Source organism: Peromyscus californicus, unplaced genomic scaffold, assembly GCF_007827085.1.
Source record: "Peromyscus californicus insignis strain IS unplaced genomic scaffold, ASM782708v3 Scaffold_4__1_contigs__length_199733344, whole genome shotgun sequence".
NCBI classification, from domain to species: domain Eukaryota; kingdom Metazoa; phylum Chordata; class Mammalia; order Rodentia; family Cricetidae; genus Peromyscus; species Peromyscus californicus.
In genome coordinates, this window is record NW_026294562.1 from 91,557,328 (window position 1) to 91,575,450 (window position 18,123).

At 38.1% G+C, this 18,123-nt stretch overlaps 1 protein-coding gene across 2 annotated transcripts in view; it reads right to left on the bottom strand.

Moving 5' to 3' along the window:
- Usp47 (ubiquitin specific peptidase 47) overlaps window positions 1-18,123 on the bottom strand; it is a 90,742-nt gene that overhangs the window by 25,450 nt on the left and 47,169 nt on the right. For both annotated transcript variants that reach the window (XM_052713954.1, XM_052713953.1), the window contains exons 8-11: window positions 16,209-16,358; window positions 6,770-6,865; window positions 6,526-6,678; window positions 2,990-3,157 (exon numbers count right to left, since the gene is read on the bottom strand). In XM_052713954.1, coding sequence (XP_052569914.1) covers window positions 2,990-3,157; window positions 6,526-6,678; window positions 6,770-6,865; window positions 16,209-16,358 — 567 coding nt within the window. The remainder of the gene's footprint in view (window positions 1-2,989; window positions 3,158-6,525; window positions 6,679-6,769; window positions 6,866-16,208; window positions 16,359-18,123) is intronic.

Below are 18,123 nucleotides of genomic sequence, written 5' to 3' on the forward strand. Positions count from 1 at the left end.
AGAAGGCTGTTTTAATTTGCATAGTCAAGATCAAGAAATTACCAACACATTGCTTTTTTCCTTTAAATAAAATTCTATTTCTTACAGTAATTTGAAGTATCTTCTAATGTACTCATGCAGTATTTTTGATAAGTAACATATTAATGTGGTATTTATTATTTATATTAATAATGAATCCAAGCCAGGAATGGTGGCTTATACTTTAAATTATAGCACCTGGGGGCAGAGGCAGCCAGAACTCTTGAGTTTAAGGCTAGCTTGTTTACATAGTAAGTTTTAGGACAACCACGGCTCCACAGAAGAGACATTGTCTTAGCACACATACACACACACACACACACACACACACACACACACACACACATGCACACACACACACACACACAGAGAGAGAGAGAGAGAGAGAGAGAGAGAGAGAGAGAGAGAGAGAGAGAGAGAGAGAGAGAGAACTGTGCTGTTTCTGTAATAAATCAGTTTATGGCTATTCCACTCTGAACATGCCTGATGTTGTCTACAATAAACTAAGAACCTTTTCTCTTTTTCTTGGTTCTTTTGTTGGTAGTAGAGAGTAAACTCATAGATGCTAGGCAAGTACTCCAGCACCTGGGTATATGCCTGCCCCTCTTTGTTATTTTTCATTTTGAGATAGGGTGTAAGTTGCCCAGGTGGTTCTGAACCTATTATGTTGCCCAGGGTAGGCCTCAAACTTACGACTCTCTTAGACTAGCATTGCAAGTGCTAGGATTTACAAGCCATGTGCCTAAAACAATTACCACTACTAGACATTCCGGCTACCAGTATTTTCATCTCCAAAAACAACAGGGAGCAGCCAGACATAGTAGTTCAGGTCTGTAATCTTAGCACTTGAGAGGCTGAAGAAGGACAACAGCTGTGAATTCAAGGCCAGCCTGGGCTACACAGTGAGTTTGGAGCCAGTCTAGACTATAAAGTGAAGACTGTTTCAAAAACCCCAAATAAGCCAGGTGGTGGTAGTGCATGCCTTTAAACCCAGCACTTGAGAGGCAGAGGCAGGAGGATCTCTGAGCTCAAGGCCAGCCTGGTTCCAAGACAGCCAGGACTGTTACACAAAGAAACCCTGTCTCAAAAAACCAAACTAAAACAAAAACCCAGACACAATAGAGAGGAAGATATAATAGCACAAAAGGCTTATATGAAATTCACAAGGGGGCTAGAGAGACAGTTCAGAGGTTAAAGAGTACTTGTTGCTCTTGCATAAGATCTAGGTTTGGTTCTCTGTACCCGAACTGTAGCTCACAACCACCCTTTTCTGGGCTCCACAGGTACCAGGTATGCACATGGTACACACACATACATACATTTATAAGATATATATTTAATCTTAAAAACTCCACAACCACCTAAAAACATAAGAATTTTATCAGCTCAGAGGTTATATAAGCAGCAGTATACAAGGTGCTTCGAAGGGAGACTCTTATAAGTAGTTACCCATGCTTGGAGTGGGCTTTTTGGTGATAGAGCTGCCTAAGAGTCATCATGCTCCATTAAAGAAGTCCAATAAACTCACTGGTTCACCAAGCTGGACTTGGAGGGAACCCTTTCTCTGGTCTGTCATCGCCATCTCTACCTGGAGTGAATAAAAATAGAGTTCCCAAGGCTGGAGAGATGGCTCAGTGGTTAAGAGCATTGGCTGCTTTTCCAGAGGACCCGGGTTCAGTTCCTAGCACTCACAATCATTTGCAACTCTAGACATCCTCTTCTAGCCTCTGAGGGTACCAGGTACACAAATGGTGTACAGACATGCAGGCAAAATACCCATACACATAAAATAATTTTAAAATAGAGTCTCCAGGAAGGGTTATGACACAAAAAGAAAGACCATTTATCCTAAGTAGAGTCTCCAAATGGACAAGCAAGGTTTTTATTAAAGTTTGTTTTGAGAGAGGGGCTTGCTTTGCAATCCTTTCTGAACTGAACAAGCTATGTCAGACCATGCTAAACTCAAACTTGCAGCCAATTCTCTGCCTTTCATCCTGTATTTTAGGATCACAGGTGCACTACTGCACAGGCCTGTTAGATCTCATTCACTTTTCTGCAAGAGCTCTCCTCTCTCTTTCATTTTGCAGCACTAGGGATCAAATCAGGACCCCAGGAATGCTAGGTAAGCACACTTCCATTGTCCTCTCCTCTTTACTCTTTGTTTAAAAAGTACTTGGACCTTCCAAAATAGTATTAAAATGATTATAATTATTACACAGTGAAACTTCCAGAACAAATTCTGAAAACTTGTATAGTTTAAGTTGTATTGCCAAAACTAAGATTAATTAAAGTAAATGATAGGTAGGTTTCAAACTTTATCTGCAACCTAGAATTTGTGCTGAGAAATTATTTTCTTTAAACAAGGCTCATTCTGTATTCCCTGCTGGTTGGAACCTCCTGCCTCTGCTACCTATGTGCTGGTATTCCAGGCATGTATCAGCTGGTTAGTAGTAACATTTTAAAGTTTCATTGTAATTAGCAACCTCCCCCCACCCCCATTATGTTTCTGGAAAATTCTGAGGTTGCAAGTTCTAGATAATTATGGTTATTAACTGTTTCAGAAATGCACCATTTTCAGAATTCTTAAAATGCAATAAATCAAGTCCAACACTCTTTTTCTTCTATGAGCAAACTCAGTGAATACAAAGGCTTTGGAGAGTTGATAGACACTAAGGGCAGAGGCAGCAGCCATTCTAACACATCCAACTTTCAACACAAAACAGTCTCCTAGGAATTAGTATCTCATCTGTACGCAGTGTTTCCCAAAATACAATTATAATCACACCCACCACAAGAACATTTTTAAGAAGTCTTCATTTTAAAAAATGAAGCACAAAATAATACAGAAGTTCAGAAATTACTATATTCTCTATTTAATTAAAACATGCAGGGAAATGGGGGTACAACTCTCTGGTGGACCACTTGCTTAGCATGCTCAGCACCTAATATCAATAAACTTCATAAAAGGTACCTTTTCCAGGCCAGGTTTTGAAATCTTCTCAGTCCCACTACTGCTCTCCAGGCATATGCCTTCATCCACAGCATCATCCGTGGAGAAATCATTGCTCATCTGGTCGCTGTGGCAACTGCCTTCATTTTCTGCTCCACTATCAGTGCAACTTTCAGTTTGAGGAGATTTCTAGTAAGACACAATTATCTTAAAATCTTATGCCAAATAAAGGAAAAGATATTCAAACTTTTACCTATAGCTTCTACCATGTTCAAATAGTTTAACATTGTTCTGTTTAAGAGAAACATTTAAGTATGTCTGTTTTCTCTTAAACTCAGATCTTAGGTACAAAATTACCATTTTCTGCAGCAGCATTTCTGACAGCAACTATCCTAAGCTCCAAACTAAATCTTCGGTTCCCAATTCCAACAAAATGTTCTCTTTAATTACTGTGTAAGGTGTCAAAATAGAGAACTAAGCCGTCTATCTGACCATAAGAACTTTAGTCTGGTGTACTCAGGGCAGGGACGTTATACTTCCATGCTTGACTGCTTTCAATTCACAGCCACCCAGCCTTAAGCTGAAGAATTCTACTTGTTAGAAATCCCAAGCAACAATCTCTCCTCCTTTCCTTTAATATTTTACACACATACCTACAATGTTTTTTATTGACACAGGTTTAGATTTCTCTAAGATGAAAGCCCCCGTTGTGCATAAGGCATTGTATTTAAGTTCTTGAATCCAAGTTATACACAGCAAGAATAATTTTTGTAGTTGTTACTAACTTTTTTGTAAGTACAGCATCCATTATGCAGTACAGTCTTCTTCCTTCAAGGAAATTTATTCAAGACAAAATAAAGGTGAACATCACCTCCAGAACTGCAAGCTGAGCATGATGGCACACACCTATAATCCCAGCATTTGGGATGCAGAGACATAAGGATTGCTAATTGCAGGCCAGCCATGACTGTATAACAAGACTGTCTCAAAAAAGCAAAAGCAAGCCGGGCGGTGGTGGCGCACGCCTTTAATCCCAGCACTCGGGAGGCAGAGCCAGGCGGATCTCTGTGAGTTCGAGGCCAGCCTGGTCTCCAAAGCGAGTTCCAGGAAAGGCGCAAAGCTACACAGAGAAACCCTGTCTCGAAAAACCAAAAAAAAAAAAAAAAAGCAAAAGCAAAACCAAACCCAAACAAAACAAACAGCTGAAAAAAAAAAAAAAAAGGCCCCAAACTCCAAGCAAACAAGCAAGTAAGCAAATAAAATTTGCATTTCCTTCCCTGGGATATTCCAACAAATATGTTAGGAATACACAAAATCCTAATCATATATTTAGCTACTTGTAAGTAGGAATTTGATGAAGTTTAACAGACTTTGGGTAGATTTCCTAACTCTAATTAAGCACAATTCATTCTTGTTACTCCGTCTCCATCTTTCTCCTTACAGGTGTACACATGCAGCCTGACCTGCTACTCTATCGGTTCTCTGCCAATGTTCAATGGTTGCAGTTACCATTCACTCAACATTCACTGAAGCTACAGCAGCTTCTTAAAATAGCTAGACAGGAAAATGAGGGTCGGAGTTTAGTGATTCACCTAGGATGCTACCAAGTATCAACACATCCTATCTCTGGTGTTTACTAGCACTACATAAAGGATGGTGCAGGGACAGGGTAGAGAGTGAGTGAAGCAGTTCACACCAACACATATGAAAGCCACTTGGCACACAGACTGGAGTCCCCTCCCAACCAAGACTGGCGCATCACAGATGAGATGCAGAAAAAGAAATCTGTTTTCTTGCTGAATAAACTCACTGTTTTCAACACACCCACACAAATATTGTGCTGGCTAGTTTTATGTCAAGTTGACAAATACTATAGTCATTTGAGAGGAGGGACCCTCAATTGAGAAAAAGCCCCCATAAGATCAGGCTGTAGTTAAGTTTGTAGGGCATTTTCTTTCTTTCTTTTTTAAAAATTATTTATTTATTTTTATTTTATTTACATTGGTGTTTTGTGGGCATGTATGCCTGTGTGAGGGTGTCAGACCTGGAGTTACAGACAGTTGTGAGCTGCCATGTGGGTGTTGGGAATCAAACCTGGGTCCTCTGGAAGAGCTGTCAGTGCTCTTAACCGCTGAGCAATCTCTCCAAGCCCCAGTAGGGCATTTTCTTAATTAGTGACTGATGTAGAAAGGGCAGAACCAGGGCTGGTGGTCCTGGGTTCTATAAGAAAGCAGGCTGAACAAGCCATGGGGAGCAAGCCAGTAAGCAGCACCCCTCCATGGCCTCTGCATTAGCTCCTGCCTCCAGGTTCCTGCCCTGATTGAGTTCCTGTCCTGACTTTAGTGATGAATAAAGATGTCAAAGCATAAGCCAAATAAGTCCTTTCCTTCCAAACTAGCTTTTGGTGTTTCATCACAGTATTAGTAACTCTAACTAAGATAAATACTAAATGAAACTTGATGATCATTTACAATTAATTTTGAGCTCCAGGAAGGAGGTAGATTTTACAATTGGTAATCAGTTGCAATTGGAAAAACAAACAAGCACATAAAACTCTTAGAAGCAGCAAGGGTTTATCACCCTGTAACAACTACCCTTCCTGACTATAAGTGCTTTATGCAATGCAATCATGAGAACACCATAAAGAATCAAGCAGGCTAGCACATATTTTTTTAAAAAAATTAAATAAAGCTAGAAAACCCTAGGAGGTCAACAAGTAGAAATTGATGAATCTTTCCTGTTTTCATCAAAATCTCATGTTCAAACCATTTAAACAAAAAAAAAAGGTAAATAAATAAAATATTTATAAATATAAATAAAATAATAAGATAAAACCTTTTGTAAGTTTGTCTAACTTAGTTAACTTAAGAGTTAGCAAACCTTATGTTGGAGTAACCAAGTATCTTAATTCTTGAAAAGGGTATCAGTGCAAATACAAGACATTAAGATCATGTACTACTTTGTTTACTCACTCACATATATTTGCCCTATGTGTAGTAAAGATGAGAAATCCAGCTACAGCACATAGTTTCAGTAATAAAGAAATTATGAAACAAGATTACCTAAATTCAGGAGAGAATCCCAAAGGTGAAACTCTTTTGTCTCTTGAAGAGCTTACGCTATTCCAACCAAATAAGAATACTTGAAACGTAACACACAGTGTCAGGAAAAGCCTTCTAGCCACAACAATAGTCTTCTCATGCAATACACCATTGGAAAAGTGACGAAAGAGAAAGCTTCTGTCAAGGGACACTTCAAGTTTATCAGTCTTAACTCATGAAGTAGGTCTGGAGAGATAGCTAGTGGTAAGATCACTGGCTGCTTTCCCAGAGGACGGACACCAGTTTGATTCCCAGGCTCCATATGGTGGCTCACAACTGTCTCTAACTCTAGCATCAAAGGTTACAACACCTTCTTCGAGTCTCCGAGGGCACTAGGCACACATATGACACACAGACATACATCCAGGCAAAACACCCATATACATAAAGCAATTAAAAAATTAAAACAAAAGTATACAATGAAAAATATAACAAGAAAATGTAATAAGTATTTACCTCATCTTCAATGTCAATAAATGTGCTCATATCTAGCTCCTCTGGAAATGACATTCGATCATTTAGTTTAATTCTATGCATGGTCGTATAATCAAAATCAAATCTTTTCAATTGTAAGGTCAGCAGATAGGGGAAATGCAAAAACCGAAGGCCCTAAAAAGAAGCATGTGTGGTTAGGGGTACAAATGGATTGAATACGATATCATATCAGACAATTACATAATAGTATTTATATGCCTCCTACCTTACGAGCATCACACTTCTTCTTACAACGTTCACAAAAATATTGATTTGGGCCATCTAAGATCTCTGGCTGAATAAATGCATGCAGTGCTTCTTCCTAGTTAGAAAAAAAGTAACTGTCTTATAATTACTTAAAAATACTATTTAATGGCAAAGCCTTAAATATGAAACACTGAAATCATCAAAACTGTTATGAAGGGAATGGCTAGAAAACTAATCTTAAAATGTAATAAAATTAACAGCAAAATATTATAATTATTAAAAGTTACGTTAAACTTATTTTACTTCATAAAAATTGCTTTGGTCATTATTTCATATCTAATTTCTTACTGACTTTTACACTGGGGTGTCTGACTGAATGATATAGAGAGTAAAGTCTTGATCTTTAGGAAGTACTTGCATGCATCTTAGAGATGTGTCTGTTTGTATCAGTTCAACTTTCTTTATGAGTACTTCCAACTGTCCTCCTGTGATCCGTCTTTAAAACTCACAGCACTCAACACAACAAACTGATGGTTATCTTTTCTACACACATGTGCCAAGCAGAACTATTGACAACGTATCACACGCCAAGAAAAAGGTAAAAATCACTAAGGCAAAGCATCTTCAATAGTCTTTCTGTTGAAAGAGAACACATTGCTCCCCCAAAGAAAGAAGCTCAAGCTTGCTAAATGGACTTAACTGTAAAATGGTTGATGAGGCTCAGAGAACAACTCTGCACACACCGTTTGACACAGCTTACTCTGGGACAAAATAAGAGACTGACAAGATAACCAAGTGCTTGTCAACTCATCCTATCTCCTACTTTTTCTCATCTCACAAGGAAGCACCAAGAAGGGAGAAACAGTAGCAAGGTTGTTTTTAACACACAACCAAGTGTTTCACTGGCAATCACAGGCAAAAACACACTTAGAAAACATTTCTTTTTCTCTCTGAAGCATATTCTAAGAATGAAAAACTCCTTTTAAAACAAAGAAGAAGCTTAAAAAAAATTACAGCCACTGGTGGTGGCGGACGCCTTTAATCCCAGCACTCAGGAGGCAGAGATGGGCGGATCTCTGTGAGTTCAAAGTCAGGCTGGTCAATAGAGTGAGTTCCAGGACAGCCAGGGCTGTTACACAGAGAAATCCTGTCTCAAAAAAATCCAAAAACAAACAAACAAAAATATAGCCATGGCTTAACACTGACTGAAGCCAAGTTTAGAAGGCTTCCAAACAGAATTTGAACAGGTAAAGCAGTATCTGAAGTAAGAGGGAGTATGCTGGGAGTGGTGGCTCACACCTTTAATCCCAGCACTGGGGAGGCAGAGGCAGGAGGATATCTCTGAGTTACAGGCCAGTCAGAGGGCTACATAGCAGGACCCTGTCTCAAAAAAATAAAATAAGGCATCAACACAGATCTTGTCTGCTGTGGTAGGATCATGGGTCCAGACATAGTCCTCAGCAGCAGCCTGGGCCCAACCATGGCCCCTTGTGGCAGCACAGGCCACTCAGCCACTGCAGCAGAAGAGCTGGCCATACTCCTCACCATAGTATAGAAGAGATGGCTCTGCCCTCACTTGAGGAAAGTGGTACCAGTGGCCTGGACTGACCATATGAGCTACCACCCAGACCCACATCCAGGGCTTTGAGTTGGCCCACCCCAACATCTACCCCATTTATGATCTATAGGAGCACATGAAAAGACTGGCCCTATGGAACCATAGTTGAAGGATCTTTATGACTGGGGCAATAGCAGGATATCTGAGAGGAGTCTTGGTGAGGGTCCAGCATTGATGGTGTACCAGAAGTCAGAGTTCTTGAACCTGACCATCAATATATTACATAACGAACATTTGCAAGTAAAGTTGAGCGGACAAAAGGGTACACTGCTTGACACACTGTTAGCTCCCAATGCCACTAAGACAAATGAAGTGGTGTTGGAGGGTGGGAAAGATAGAGGAGCAAGTGGTCTTTTTGTTTGTTTGTTTTGAATTAATATTTTTTTAAATTTTCTTTTTGAGGGGGACGCTACAGGGGTAAGGAGTGAATACAGAGGGACTGGGAAATGAGCAGGATTGGGGAGTATGATGTGAAATTCCCAAAGAATCAATAACAAATGTTTATTTTTATTATGTTATGTTTAAAAAAAAGGAGGGGGGGCCCCAGTGGTGGTGGTGGCGGCAGTGGTCCACACCTTTAATGCCAGTACTCAGGAGACAGAGGCAGGTGGATCTCTGTGAGTTTGAGGGCAGCCTGGGCTAAAAAGCTAGTTCCAGGACAGCCAAGCCTACACAAAGACAAAGAAACCCTACTCCAAATAAATAAATAAATAAATAAATAGTAAATAAAATAAGAGGGAGCAACACTAAACAACTTTAAAAAATTAGATTTTATTAAACTGTGTCTTGATCTCTGACAGTTCACAGCAGAGATTGTTTTGGGACAGGATCTCTCTATTATGTAGCTCTGGCTGTTTGGGAACTTATATAGACCAGGCTGGCCCCTGATTCCTAAGTGCCAGGATTAAAGGCATGCTCTAACGCATTTGTTTCAACAAACGTTTTTATAAAATAAATTTAAACTTAGTTTTTTTTTAAATGTTTTGTTATCTCTGATATTTTGCACTTTGCCCAAACCATGAGTTTAAGTTCACACAGTATACTTTATATCTTAATACTTGAGAGGGAACTCTGTATATAAGAAGTACAATTACCAAACTTATACCAATTAAGTATTTTAGGCTGTTTATGTTCACAGGATACACTAGGCTCTATGTATGTTAAGATCTCTAACCCACATAGCCTTCTCTCAGAGACTAGTTATCTCACGATACTTTCGGCATCCTGGGCTGTCTGGTTTTCTCTATGTTCAGAATCACTTTCCACATCACTTGCTAGTAGATTAGTAGGTAAGTAATGATGACCCCTTTTAAGGGTATCCTGGTCACAGGCTGTGTGCAGTCCTTAACCTCTTTAATTGCCCAGTCAAAACGTTGTCCATTTCTCCAATACAGAGTCTGTATCTTCCCCTTGAAGCTCACAAGCAATCTGTAGGAATATTCATGGAGAACATACTAAAATCCCAGGCCTTATCAACCTATCTCTGGTTTGAGCATTACTAGCAGTCTCTTGATTATCTTGGAAGTCTTCAACAGGCAACACGTGCCTATCTGAATCCATGTTTGGCATGACAGACATGCTTGGCTTTATCTTGAGCACTACTATACAACTGCTGTGTATATTTACTTGATTAATTCCTTTGGTTGTTATTCCCCATCACAACAGCCTGTGATCATGCTCTGGCCCTCTCCCTTTCCATGGTTGTAAAGTAGGTATTCTTTGTACTTTAAGCACAGGTAACACGTCATGTCATTGTGCAACCCACACTCCCACTTTGTTTTGTCCTGTCTCATGATTGGATCAGGCTCTCTTCATTGCTGTCACAACTGAAGAAAAACTTGGCTTGGATATCAAATATTAGCTTGTATCACTGTTGAAGTTTCTTGAGACTGTTACTCTACCACCACAACTCATCCTTATCAAGTTTGAGAATTTACTAAAATACCTTTCTAACTTATGGAAGTACTTCAAAGGGAGACTCACCATTGTTCTTATTCTCTGAACGTTTTCTGGCTGTAATTTAGCTGTCAGTTTGGTGCACATTTCCCTTCACATTCTGATACTGGAGAACCTTCCCATAGCTCTTCTAATTGCTTCCCCAAAGATTTCTTTCACATCTTTATCTCTCATTTTTGTTTGATGCCCAAAGGATTTCATCCTTTCTTGACCATTCTGATCTAGTCTTCATTTGACATATCTATTTCTAGTTTAATGACTTCAGTTTTCCTAACAGTGGAGGTTCCAAGTTTTATGTTGCTGGTTTAAGAACTGTTATTGTTTGCTCCTTCTGACACTACTTTCCTCAGCTTGTACTGGGTAGTGTGCGGAGTGATTCTTGAATAGAGAACATCAGACAGCCTGAGAGAGGAGGGGAGCGGGTAAGCACTACAAAGTACTGATGGCTTTATAACAAGAGAAGCCAAAATCTGGTCCTCCTGATCATTTGGGTACAGCACTGTTTAGTTTGGGCACATCTTCCTAATCTGTTTACTAAAGATCGGTTTCTTGGATAGATACAAGGGAGAGTATGGTCTCCTTCCATTTCTGTAGGCGGTTTCTTCCTTTTTTTCTTGTTTTCTTCTCACTGCTGATCCTGAAGCATCAGTCTTCTTTATTCACTTTCAAGGCTGCTATTTCGAATCCTGAGCACTATAAAACCCCTTCCTTCCCTACAACTAGCACCATAGATTACCAAGCTCAGTCTATGCTCACTCACTGGGCATGTGGACTTCTTGAGTGTGCTTCTCTGCTTTATTTTTTGGTTTCTTACATACCCCACTTATATGCTTCAGACACACAGGCTAGCAGCAGCAATGGAAAATCTGTTTAAACTTCATGTCTAGTTTGATACTTGTAAATAGTGTATTGCCCTCCATCTCCCAGCAATGCAGACGCTGTGTTACATGGATTTTACTTCCATTACATCCAGTGTTTGGGCTTTAGGAAGGATATGTGGAGATATTCCAGAAACCAGATAAAGATGAATATCTCATGAGCTTTGTAATGATGTGTCAACAAGGTAATCATAAAATAAAATTAGCTAGTTAGAAAGATTAGTGTCAACTCATCTATCCATTTGATAAACCATGTAAAAGACAGGCTAACATGGTTAAAGAAGATCTGCACTCACTGTGAGGTAGTAACTAAAATCCACACCACACTGCATTTTAGGAATCAAAGAGTAGTAGGTCCTAGGCTATGAAAAGGGAACACAATGTTACCAATACTGTGCTGCTGTTAGGACACAAAACAGAACAAGACTGCTTCCTGTAAGCTATAGTTTTGTATGCTAAACTCTTAACAAATTATGCTTCTAAATTAGCTCTGAATTGTGACTTTATTATTTTAGGGTGACAAGCTTTGCTTTATATAGACCTTTCCCTCCCTCACATACTATGAGCAACTTAACTGCACATACAGTTGTAGACTGTTCTTTTCAGAATTCAAAGTAGAACAAGGAGAATTTTTACATTTTTAGTTCAGCAGATAAAAAGCCAGATCATCACAGTTTTATAGTAATGCACACAATCTAGGCACAACTGAAACCAGAAGAAACACAGTACTACCCCAATCCTCTGACTGTTAGCATAGCTGTAGTCTCCACAGATCCATTTCTTTCTTCACTATTTAACACTTGCTTTGATTAGACTAGGGGGACCAGCACTGATTATTTTCTAGACTCAACACATAATAAAACTGGAACAAAGCACTCCTGTATGACTGATGCAGTCAGCAATCTTTGTTGGTGACGCACAGCAGCAAAGCAACATGTTTCTTTACAGATGGTTAAATTCAGCCATCTCCCTGAGATACTTTGCTCTGAGTTAGGGAAAAAACTCGAGCTATCTTAACTTAAGCCATTTATTCATTCATCTTTTTTTCATTTTCATTTCTAAGGTAATTATAAATTTGCACATATTTGTAAGAATTAATATTACCCAAAGATACTCTATATAAGTTGCCCTGTTTCCTAAAGGTGATGTTTTGTAAACCACAGAACATCATAATGGTGATAAGGACACTAAGATGATCTGCATTCCTCACTCAGACATTCCCAGTTTCACTGTTTGACCCAGTCTGTGTATTAAGTTCAGTGCACATTTATCATCTGTGCTGGGTCCTATATCCCACAGGACAGCAAAGGCATTAGATCATTTTTATATAAAGACAGGAACTGACCAAATTTATAAGTCTAGTAATGAGCAATCAGTGGGACAGTTCTAAAATGTAATCATAAAAATATTTACATGACCAAGTTTATATAAATGAAATCAGACAGTATGCCAACTTTTGCAACTGTCTTTCTTCAATACAACATCATTTCCTGCACATTCATTCAAATTAGTGATTGTATTAACCATTTGATCCTTTTTACTGTTCATCAGTATCCATAGCTTATACACATTGCAATTTGTTCACTCATTTACTTGTTAAAGCAAATATCAGCTTACTTTAGCTTTTGAATATTAAAAATAAAAATGCAACCAATATTAATGTACACATTTTTATATGAACATGAATTTACTTCTTTTGGGTAAATGGTCCAGAATACAATTACTGGGACTTGTGTCAATTTCATATTCAGTTTCACAAAGATAGCCTGTAATGTTTACATTTATACCAGTAACACAACCCAGTTTCTCTGCATTGTCAGCAGCTTTAAATGCCATAATTATTTTGTGTGTATATGTGTATAGGTGCGTGTCTGCATACTAAAGTCAGAAGTCAATGTTGGGTGTCTTCCTCAATTGTTTTTCACCTTATTTTTAGAGACAGAGTCTCTTATTGAACATGACTAGACTGGCCAGCTATAGCAAACTTCAGGTATCTTCCTAGCAAACCTCAGGTGCTTTCCTAGTAAACCTCGGGTATCCTCCTAGCAAACCTTGAGTATCTTCCTTTCTCCATCTCCCTGATACTTTAAGTGTGTCAACACGCTCAACTTCTATGTGAACTCTGGGATCAAAAATCAGGTCCTCACACTTACAGGGCTAGCAAGGTTCATCTGTGTGAGATGGATGTTAATGGTAGCCAGTTGGCACCATTACTTGAATATTCCATCCTACCTTTCCTAAATTATTTCGCCGTCTGTCAAAAACTCAGTTGGGCATATGTGTATGGATCTATTTCTGGGCTTTCTGTTCAATTATCCCTTTGCCAATACCACAGCATTCTGACAATTGCGGGAATATGGAAAGGTTTTTTATTGCTAAGTAGCATTCATTCCAATTTAGGTAGTGTTCCTTCCACTTTACTCTTTTTAAAATAAATATTTTGGTTATTGTAGTTCATATTAATATATGCTATTAAAAGTCTTGGTGGCCTTCAATAAGAACTGTATTACAACCATGTAATTTTAGAAGAACTGATATCTTTACTATGCTGAATCTTCAATCAATGTTTCTCCATTTAAACATCTTTTCCAGAGTTTTTCTGGTTTTCAGTACAGGAGTCCAATATATGTGGGTTTTTGTTATTGTTGTTGTCATTGTTTTTCCATTCACACTTGGACTTTTTTTTCCCTAGGACTGAAAGCAATACTATTATTTTTAATTTCATTTTCACATATTCATTGCTAGTACCCTGAAATACAGTGACTTTTGAATGTTTATCTTATAGCCTTGTAAAGTTACTTTAGTTTGCTTTGTTATTATCTGCCTGATTTAAACCTGCCTTAGGATTCTCTACACAATCGTGTATACTAAAAACAGGAGGTCAGCTTAGTCCTTGTTCCTCCCACTTGACTGAGCCACACTGAACAACTTATCGAGAACAAACATCCTTGCTTAGACAATCTGAATATGGAAGGAACCTTGGAAGGATTCCTCTTCCTTTTTTTTTTTTAAGAGATTATGTTGAATTCATATATTTTTCTTAAAATTTTTAGTACAAGTGTCCTCTGAAACAATTCAGACTTGAAAATTTCTTTTTCCAAAATTTTTCAGTTATGAAGTTCAGTAGCTCACTAGTCATAGGCCTATTGAAGTCATCCAATTTTGTACTTGGTTGCAGTTTGTGCTTAATTAACTGATGAGTGACATCTTTTTCATCCCAATGATGGCAATTTTTGTTGTCTCTTTTTCTGTTAGTCTTGCTATAGGGGTTCTAAAACCCACTGTTTTTAAAAAACAAATGCTTTATTGACTACTACTACTCCCCCCACTTTCTTCACTGATCTCTGCTCTATTTAAAACAAATTATTATTATATAATTACCTTTACGGAGTTTCTTTTGCTTTCCTTTTTCTGGGTTAGGTGAATCCTTAAGACTATTGACTTGACACTTTTACTTTTTAAAGGAACCATTCAATGTTGTAAGTTGTAAATTTCCTTTCAAAATTGTGTCACCTGTGTCTCAAATTTGATGTTATAATTTCATTTTCATTCAGTCACAAAAGTTCTGATAGCCTTGAGCAATAAAATGACAAAAATTCACGCCGGGCGGTGGTGGCGCACGCCTTTAATCCCAGCACTCGGGAGGCAGAGCCAGGCAGATCTCTGTGAGTTCAAGGCCAGCCTGGGCTACCAAGTGAGTCCCAGGAAAGGCGCAAAGCTACACAGAGAAACCCTGTCTCGAAAAACCGAAAAAAAAAAAAAAAAAGATAAAAATTCTGCATTTTAAAGCTGTTTTTGGATGGAGTGACAGCTTTCCCAATAAAGTGCTTGCCAGGCAAGCATGAGAACCTGATTTGGATCCCCAGACCCAGGTAAATGCTGGCTATAGTGGTACATACTTAGATCCCAGCCCTGAAGAAGGACAGAGAGGATGATCCTGGGCTAAGATTGTTAGCCAGCCAGCTTAGCCAAATCAGTGAGCTCCAGGTTCACTGAGAGACTGCTTCAAAATTAAAACAAATAAAACAAGCAAAAAAGATAAAATTTGGGTTATCTCTGGTTATATTGTGAATTCAAAGCCAGCCTGGGCTATATGAGACTCAGTCTTAAAATCTAACTAACTAATTACTGATAACTAAAGATGTTCTAATTATCTCTAAAGGCTCCCCTGGCACATAAAAATCTTGAATAAATGTTTTTGATCACTAATTTTAAGCAGCAACAACTCTTTCCATGACTTTCTTTTGTCTAAGTAAACCCACACACATATAATTATACAGCTATATACATATGATGATGCAGTAACTAGAGGAGAAAGCTAGGAAAACTTTAGACAAGCTCCCAATTAGGACACTCAGCATATGAAAATAGAACATCATCTTTCTGACTTTCAAGTTACCTATGCTTATATAATGCTTGGTTGATTTCAAGGGACATGGAGGGTCTTCTATGTGTCCAGGCCAGTCTCACACACACACTTATGATCATCCTGCCTCAGTCTGGTGAGTGCTGAGATTACAGGCTCATATCAATGTACTTTGTAATTAAGTACTCAGAATAGGGCTGATTCTTAAAGAAAAAAACAAAAACCAAAAATAAAAAGGCCTTTATCATAAGACCTAGAGGTTATTTTCGCAATTTAAAAAATGTATAGAACAAATGACTTTACTATGTCCCCCCCCCCAAAGAGGCTAAAATATCATTTATAAAATAGCTAGAGGTTTAAAAAAAAAAAAAACAAGGGTGAAAAAAAAAAGGCGAAATAATTCCATCACCTATAGGGAAGACATCTGCATTCCTTCTATTCACTTTTCCTCTTCTACAGGCACCATTAGGAGTCACTGAAGCATCAAAACTCTAGTTCTAGATATTGCTACGTAAAGTGCAGGAATGACTAACAACCCACGAAGGTATATCTTAGGATGATATCACCAGATAAGAGGTTACACTACTGTGCTACTGTGCACTCTGTGAAAATACCAAGCAGTTAGCTGGAAGGTACATACCACACTAGCAAATGCTTGGCTGGACCCATAAGGTCGGATGACCAGCGGAATATCAAGATACGTGTCAATTCTCCAGCCCTCATAACCGCATTCCAGACACCTCACGTAGTCTTTCAGCTTGCCTTGATACAGCTCATTTATAAGATCAGCCTAAAAGTAATATTCACATTTTAAAAAATGTTCCTTACGAGCAATTTTAACTTATATCTAATGGAACCAATGCTTTTTAGAAGAGATACAAAATGATACTGATTTTTTAGTATTAAAGTTTTAGAAAGCAAAAATTAAGATATATCTAAAATTTTAGGGGACAAAATTGACACTTGAAAAAAAAATCACCTGAAAGAAAATAAAATTAGGTTATCATTAATTTAAAACAGAATGTATACAAGTAACTATTTCAATAACCCAAACCAATAAAACTCTCAAGTAGTAAAATCAATGGTGATGACCTGAGTTATCAATGCACGCTATGTTCTTTTCCTTAGACTGTATGTATTCTAATCCACACTTCAGGTGTGTTGTTACAGAGCTAAGGAGCTGTTGTGCTTTTGCTACTTTACACAAACATCACTAGTCTCATAGTATATTCTTACTTATTAAATTCCACTGCTAATCTGGGCAAACAAAAATTAAATATTAATAATAAACATAAAACAATATAAAGAATTTAAGATATAAGAATTCAAACAATATCTTAAAATTCATCTCCCTCAAAATATCCTCATCTAAAAGAATACATCTCTCACCTATTTCCCAAACAGCCAACTGGGGCTCTTCTGACTCAGAGTAGGCAGGTTAATTCCCTAAGTAACGACCCTTCATAGGAATGTCTTGCCTCAAGATTCTTGTACCAAATTTTAGGAAGTCAGTAGGAATGCCCCAGCTGATCTTAATGAAGTGCTGACTCACAGAGAGGGATGTGAACAAGGAGGAAGGGTAACTTCTGACCTATGAAGAAGAAACAGCCCCAATACCATCTATATAAAAATCACTGGAGTCCCATAAGAGTATGCAGAGAAATCACCAGCTGTTTAAGTGGTTTTCATCATCTCTCAAATAAAAATTAAGTCTAAGAGAAAATATACTAACAGTTTTCTTCCTCGTAAATTCACATCTGCTGAAATGTCCAGGGTGGATCTTCACACCTTCAGACTAGACCCACCAATGACTACTCTAATACAACTGACTTGATGGACCCATCTTCATTTTCCTGCCCCACTTAGGTCTTCTTGCATCTAGGACTTTTCAAAATGGCTCAAAACCAGTGTCCTAAAAAAAAAAAAAAATTCTGGATTTTCTCCCCCTACCCCCCAAAATAATTTATGCAGGTAAACATAATTACCAAACAATTCTTATTCCTATTTATAAATTCACTTACAGTTTTCTATTCATCTTTTGAAAGTTGAGTTACAGACTCCTTAAACCTGATTTCATATTGTACAAATGGATTCCCACCTACTGTTTAAAGATTCTCTTCCAAGCAACTATATCACTCCACTCAGAGGTCAGGTCCTTGTGCTACCTTAGGACCTCCTATTCTTTTATCTCCAGGATACTCTATTATACCCAGTCTATACTCTCATCCACATCGAATCGCATAAAGCCAAGCCACTCAGTGAGTTAAGTCATATAAATAAGGACTCTAAATGTCAAAGCACATGACTACACTTGACTGGTCAAAATGAAGATAAAACTTGATAAATACACTTTATAATGTGGTAAAGATTATCACTTATTTAAAAAAATGAAAATACTTAAAATTATCCCCCCAAACAATAGATGTATTGAGTGGAAAAAACCTTTCTTGCTCATATAGACTGATTTCCTTACTTTGATGATGAATGTGCTGGCTAGTTTTATATCAACTTGACCCAAGCAAGTTATCAGAGAGGAGAGAGCCTCAGTTGAGAAA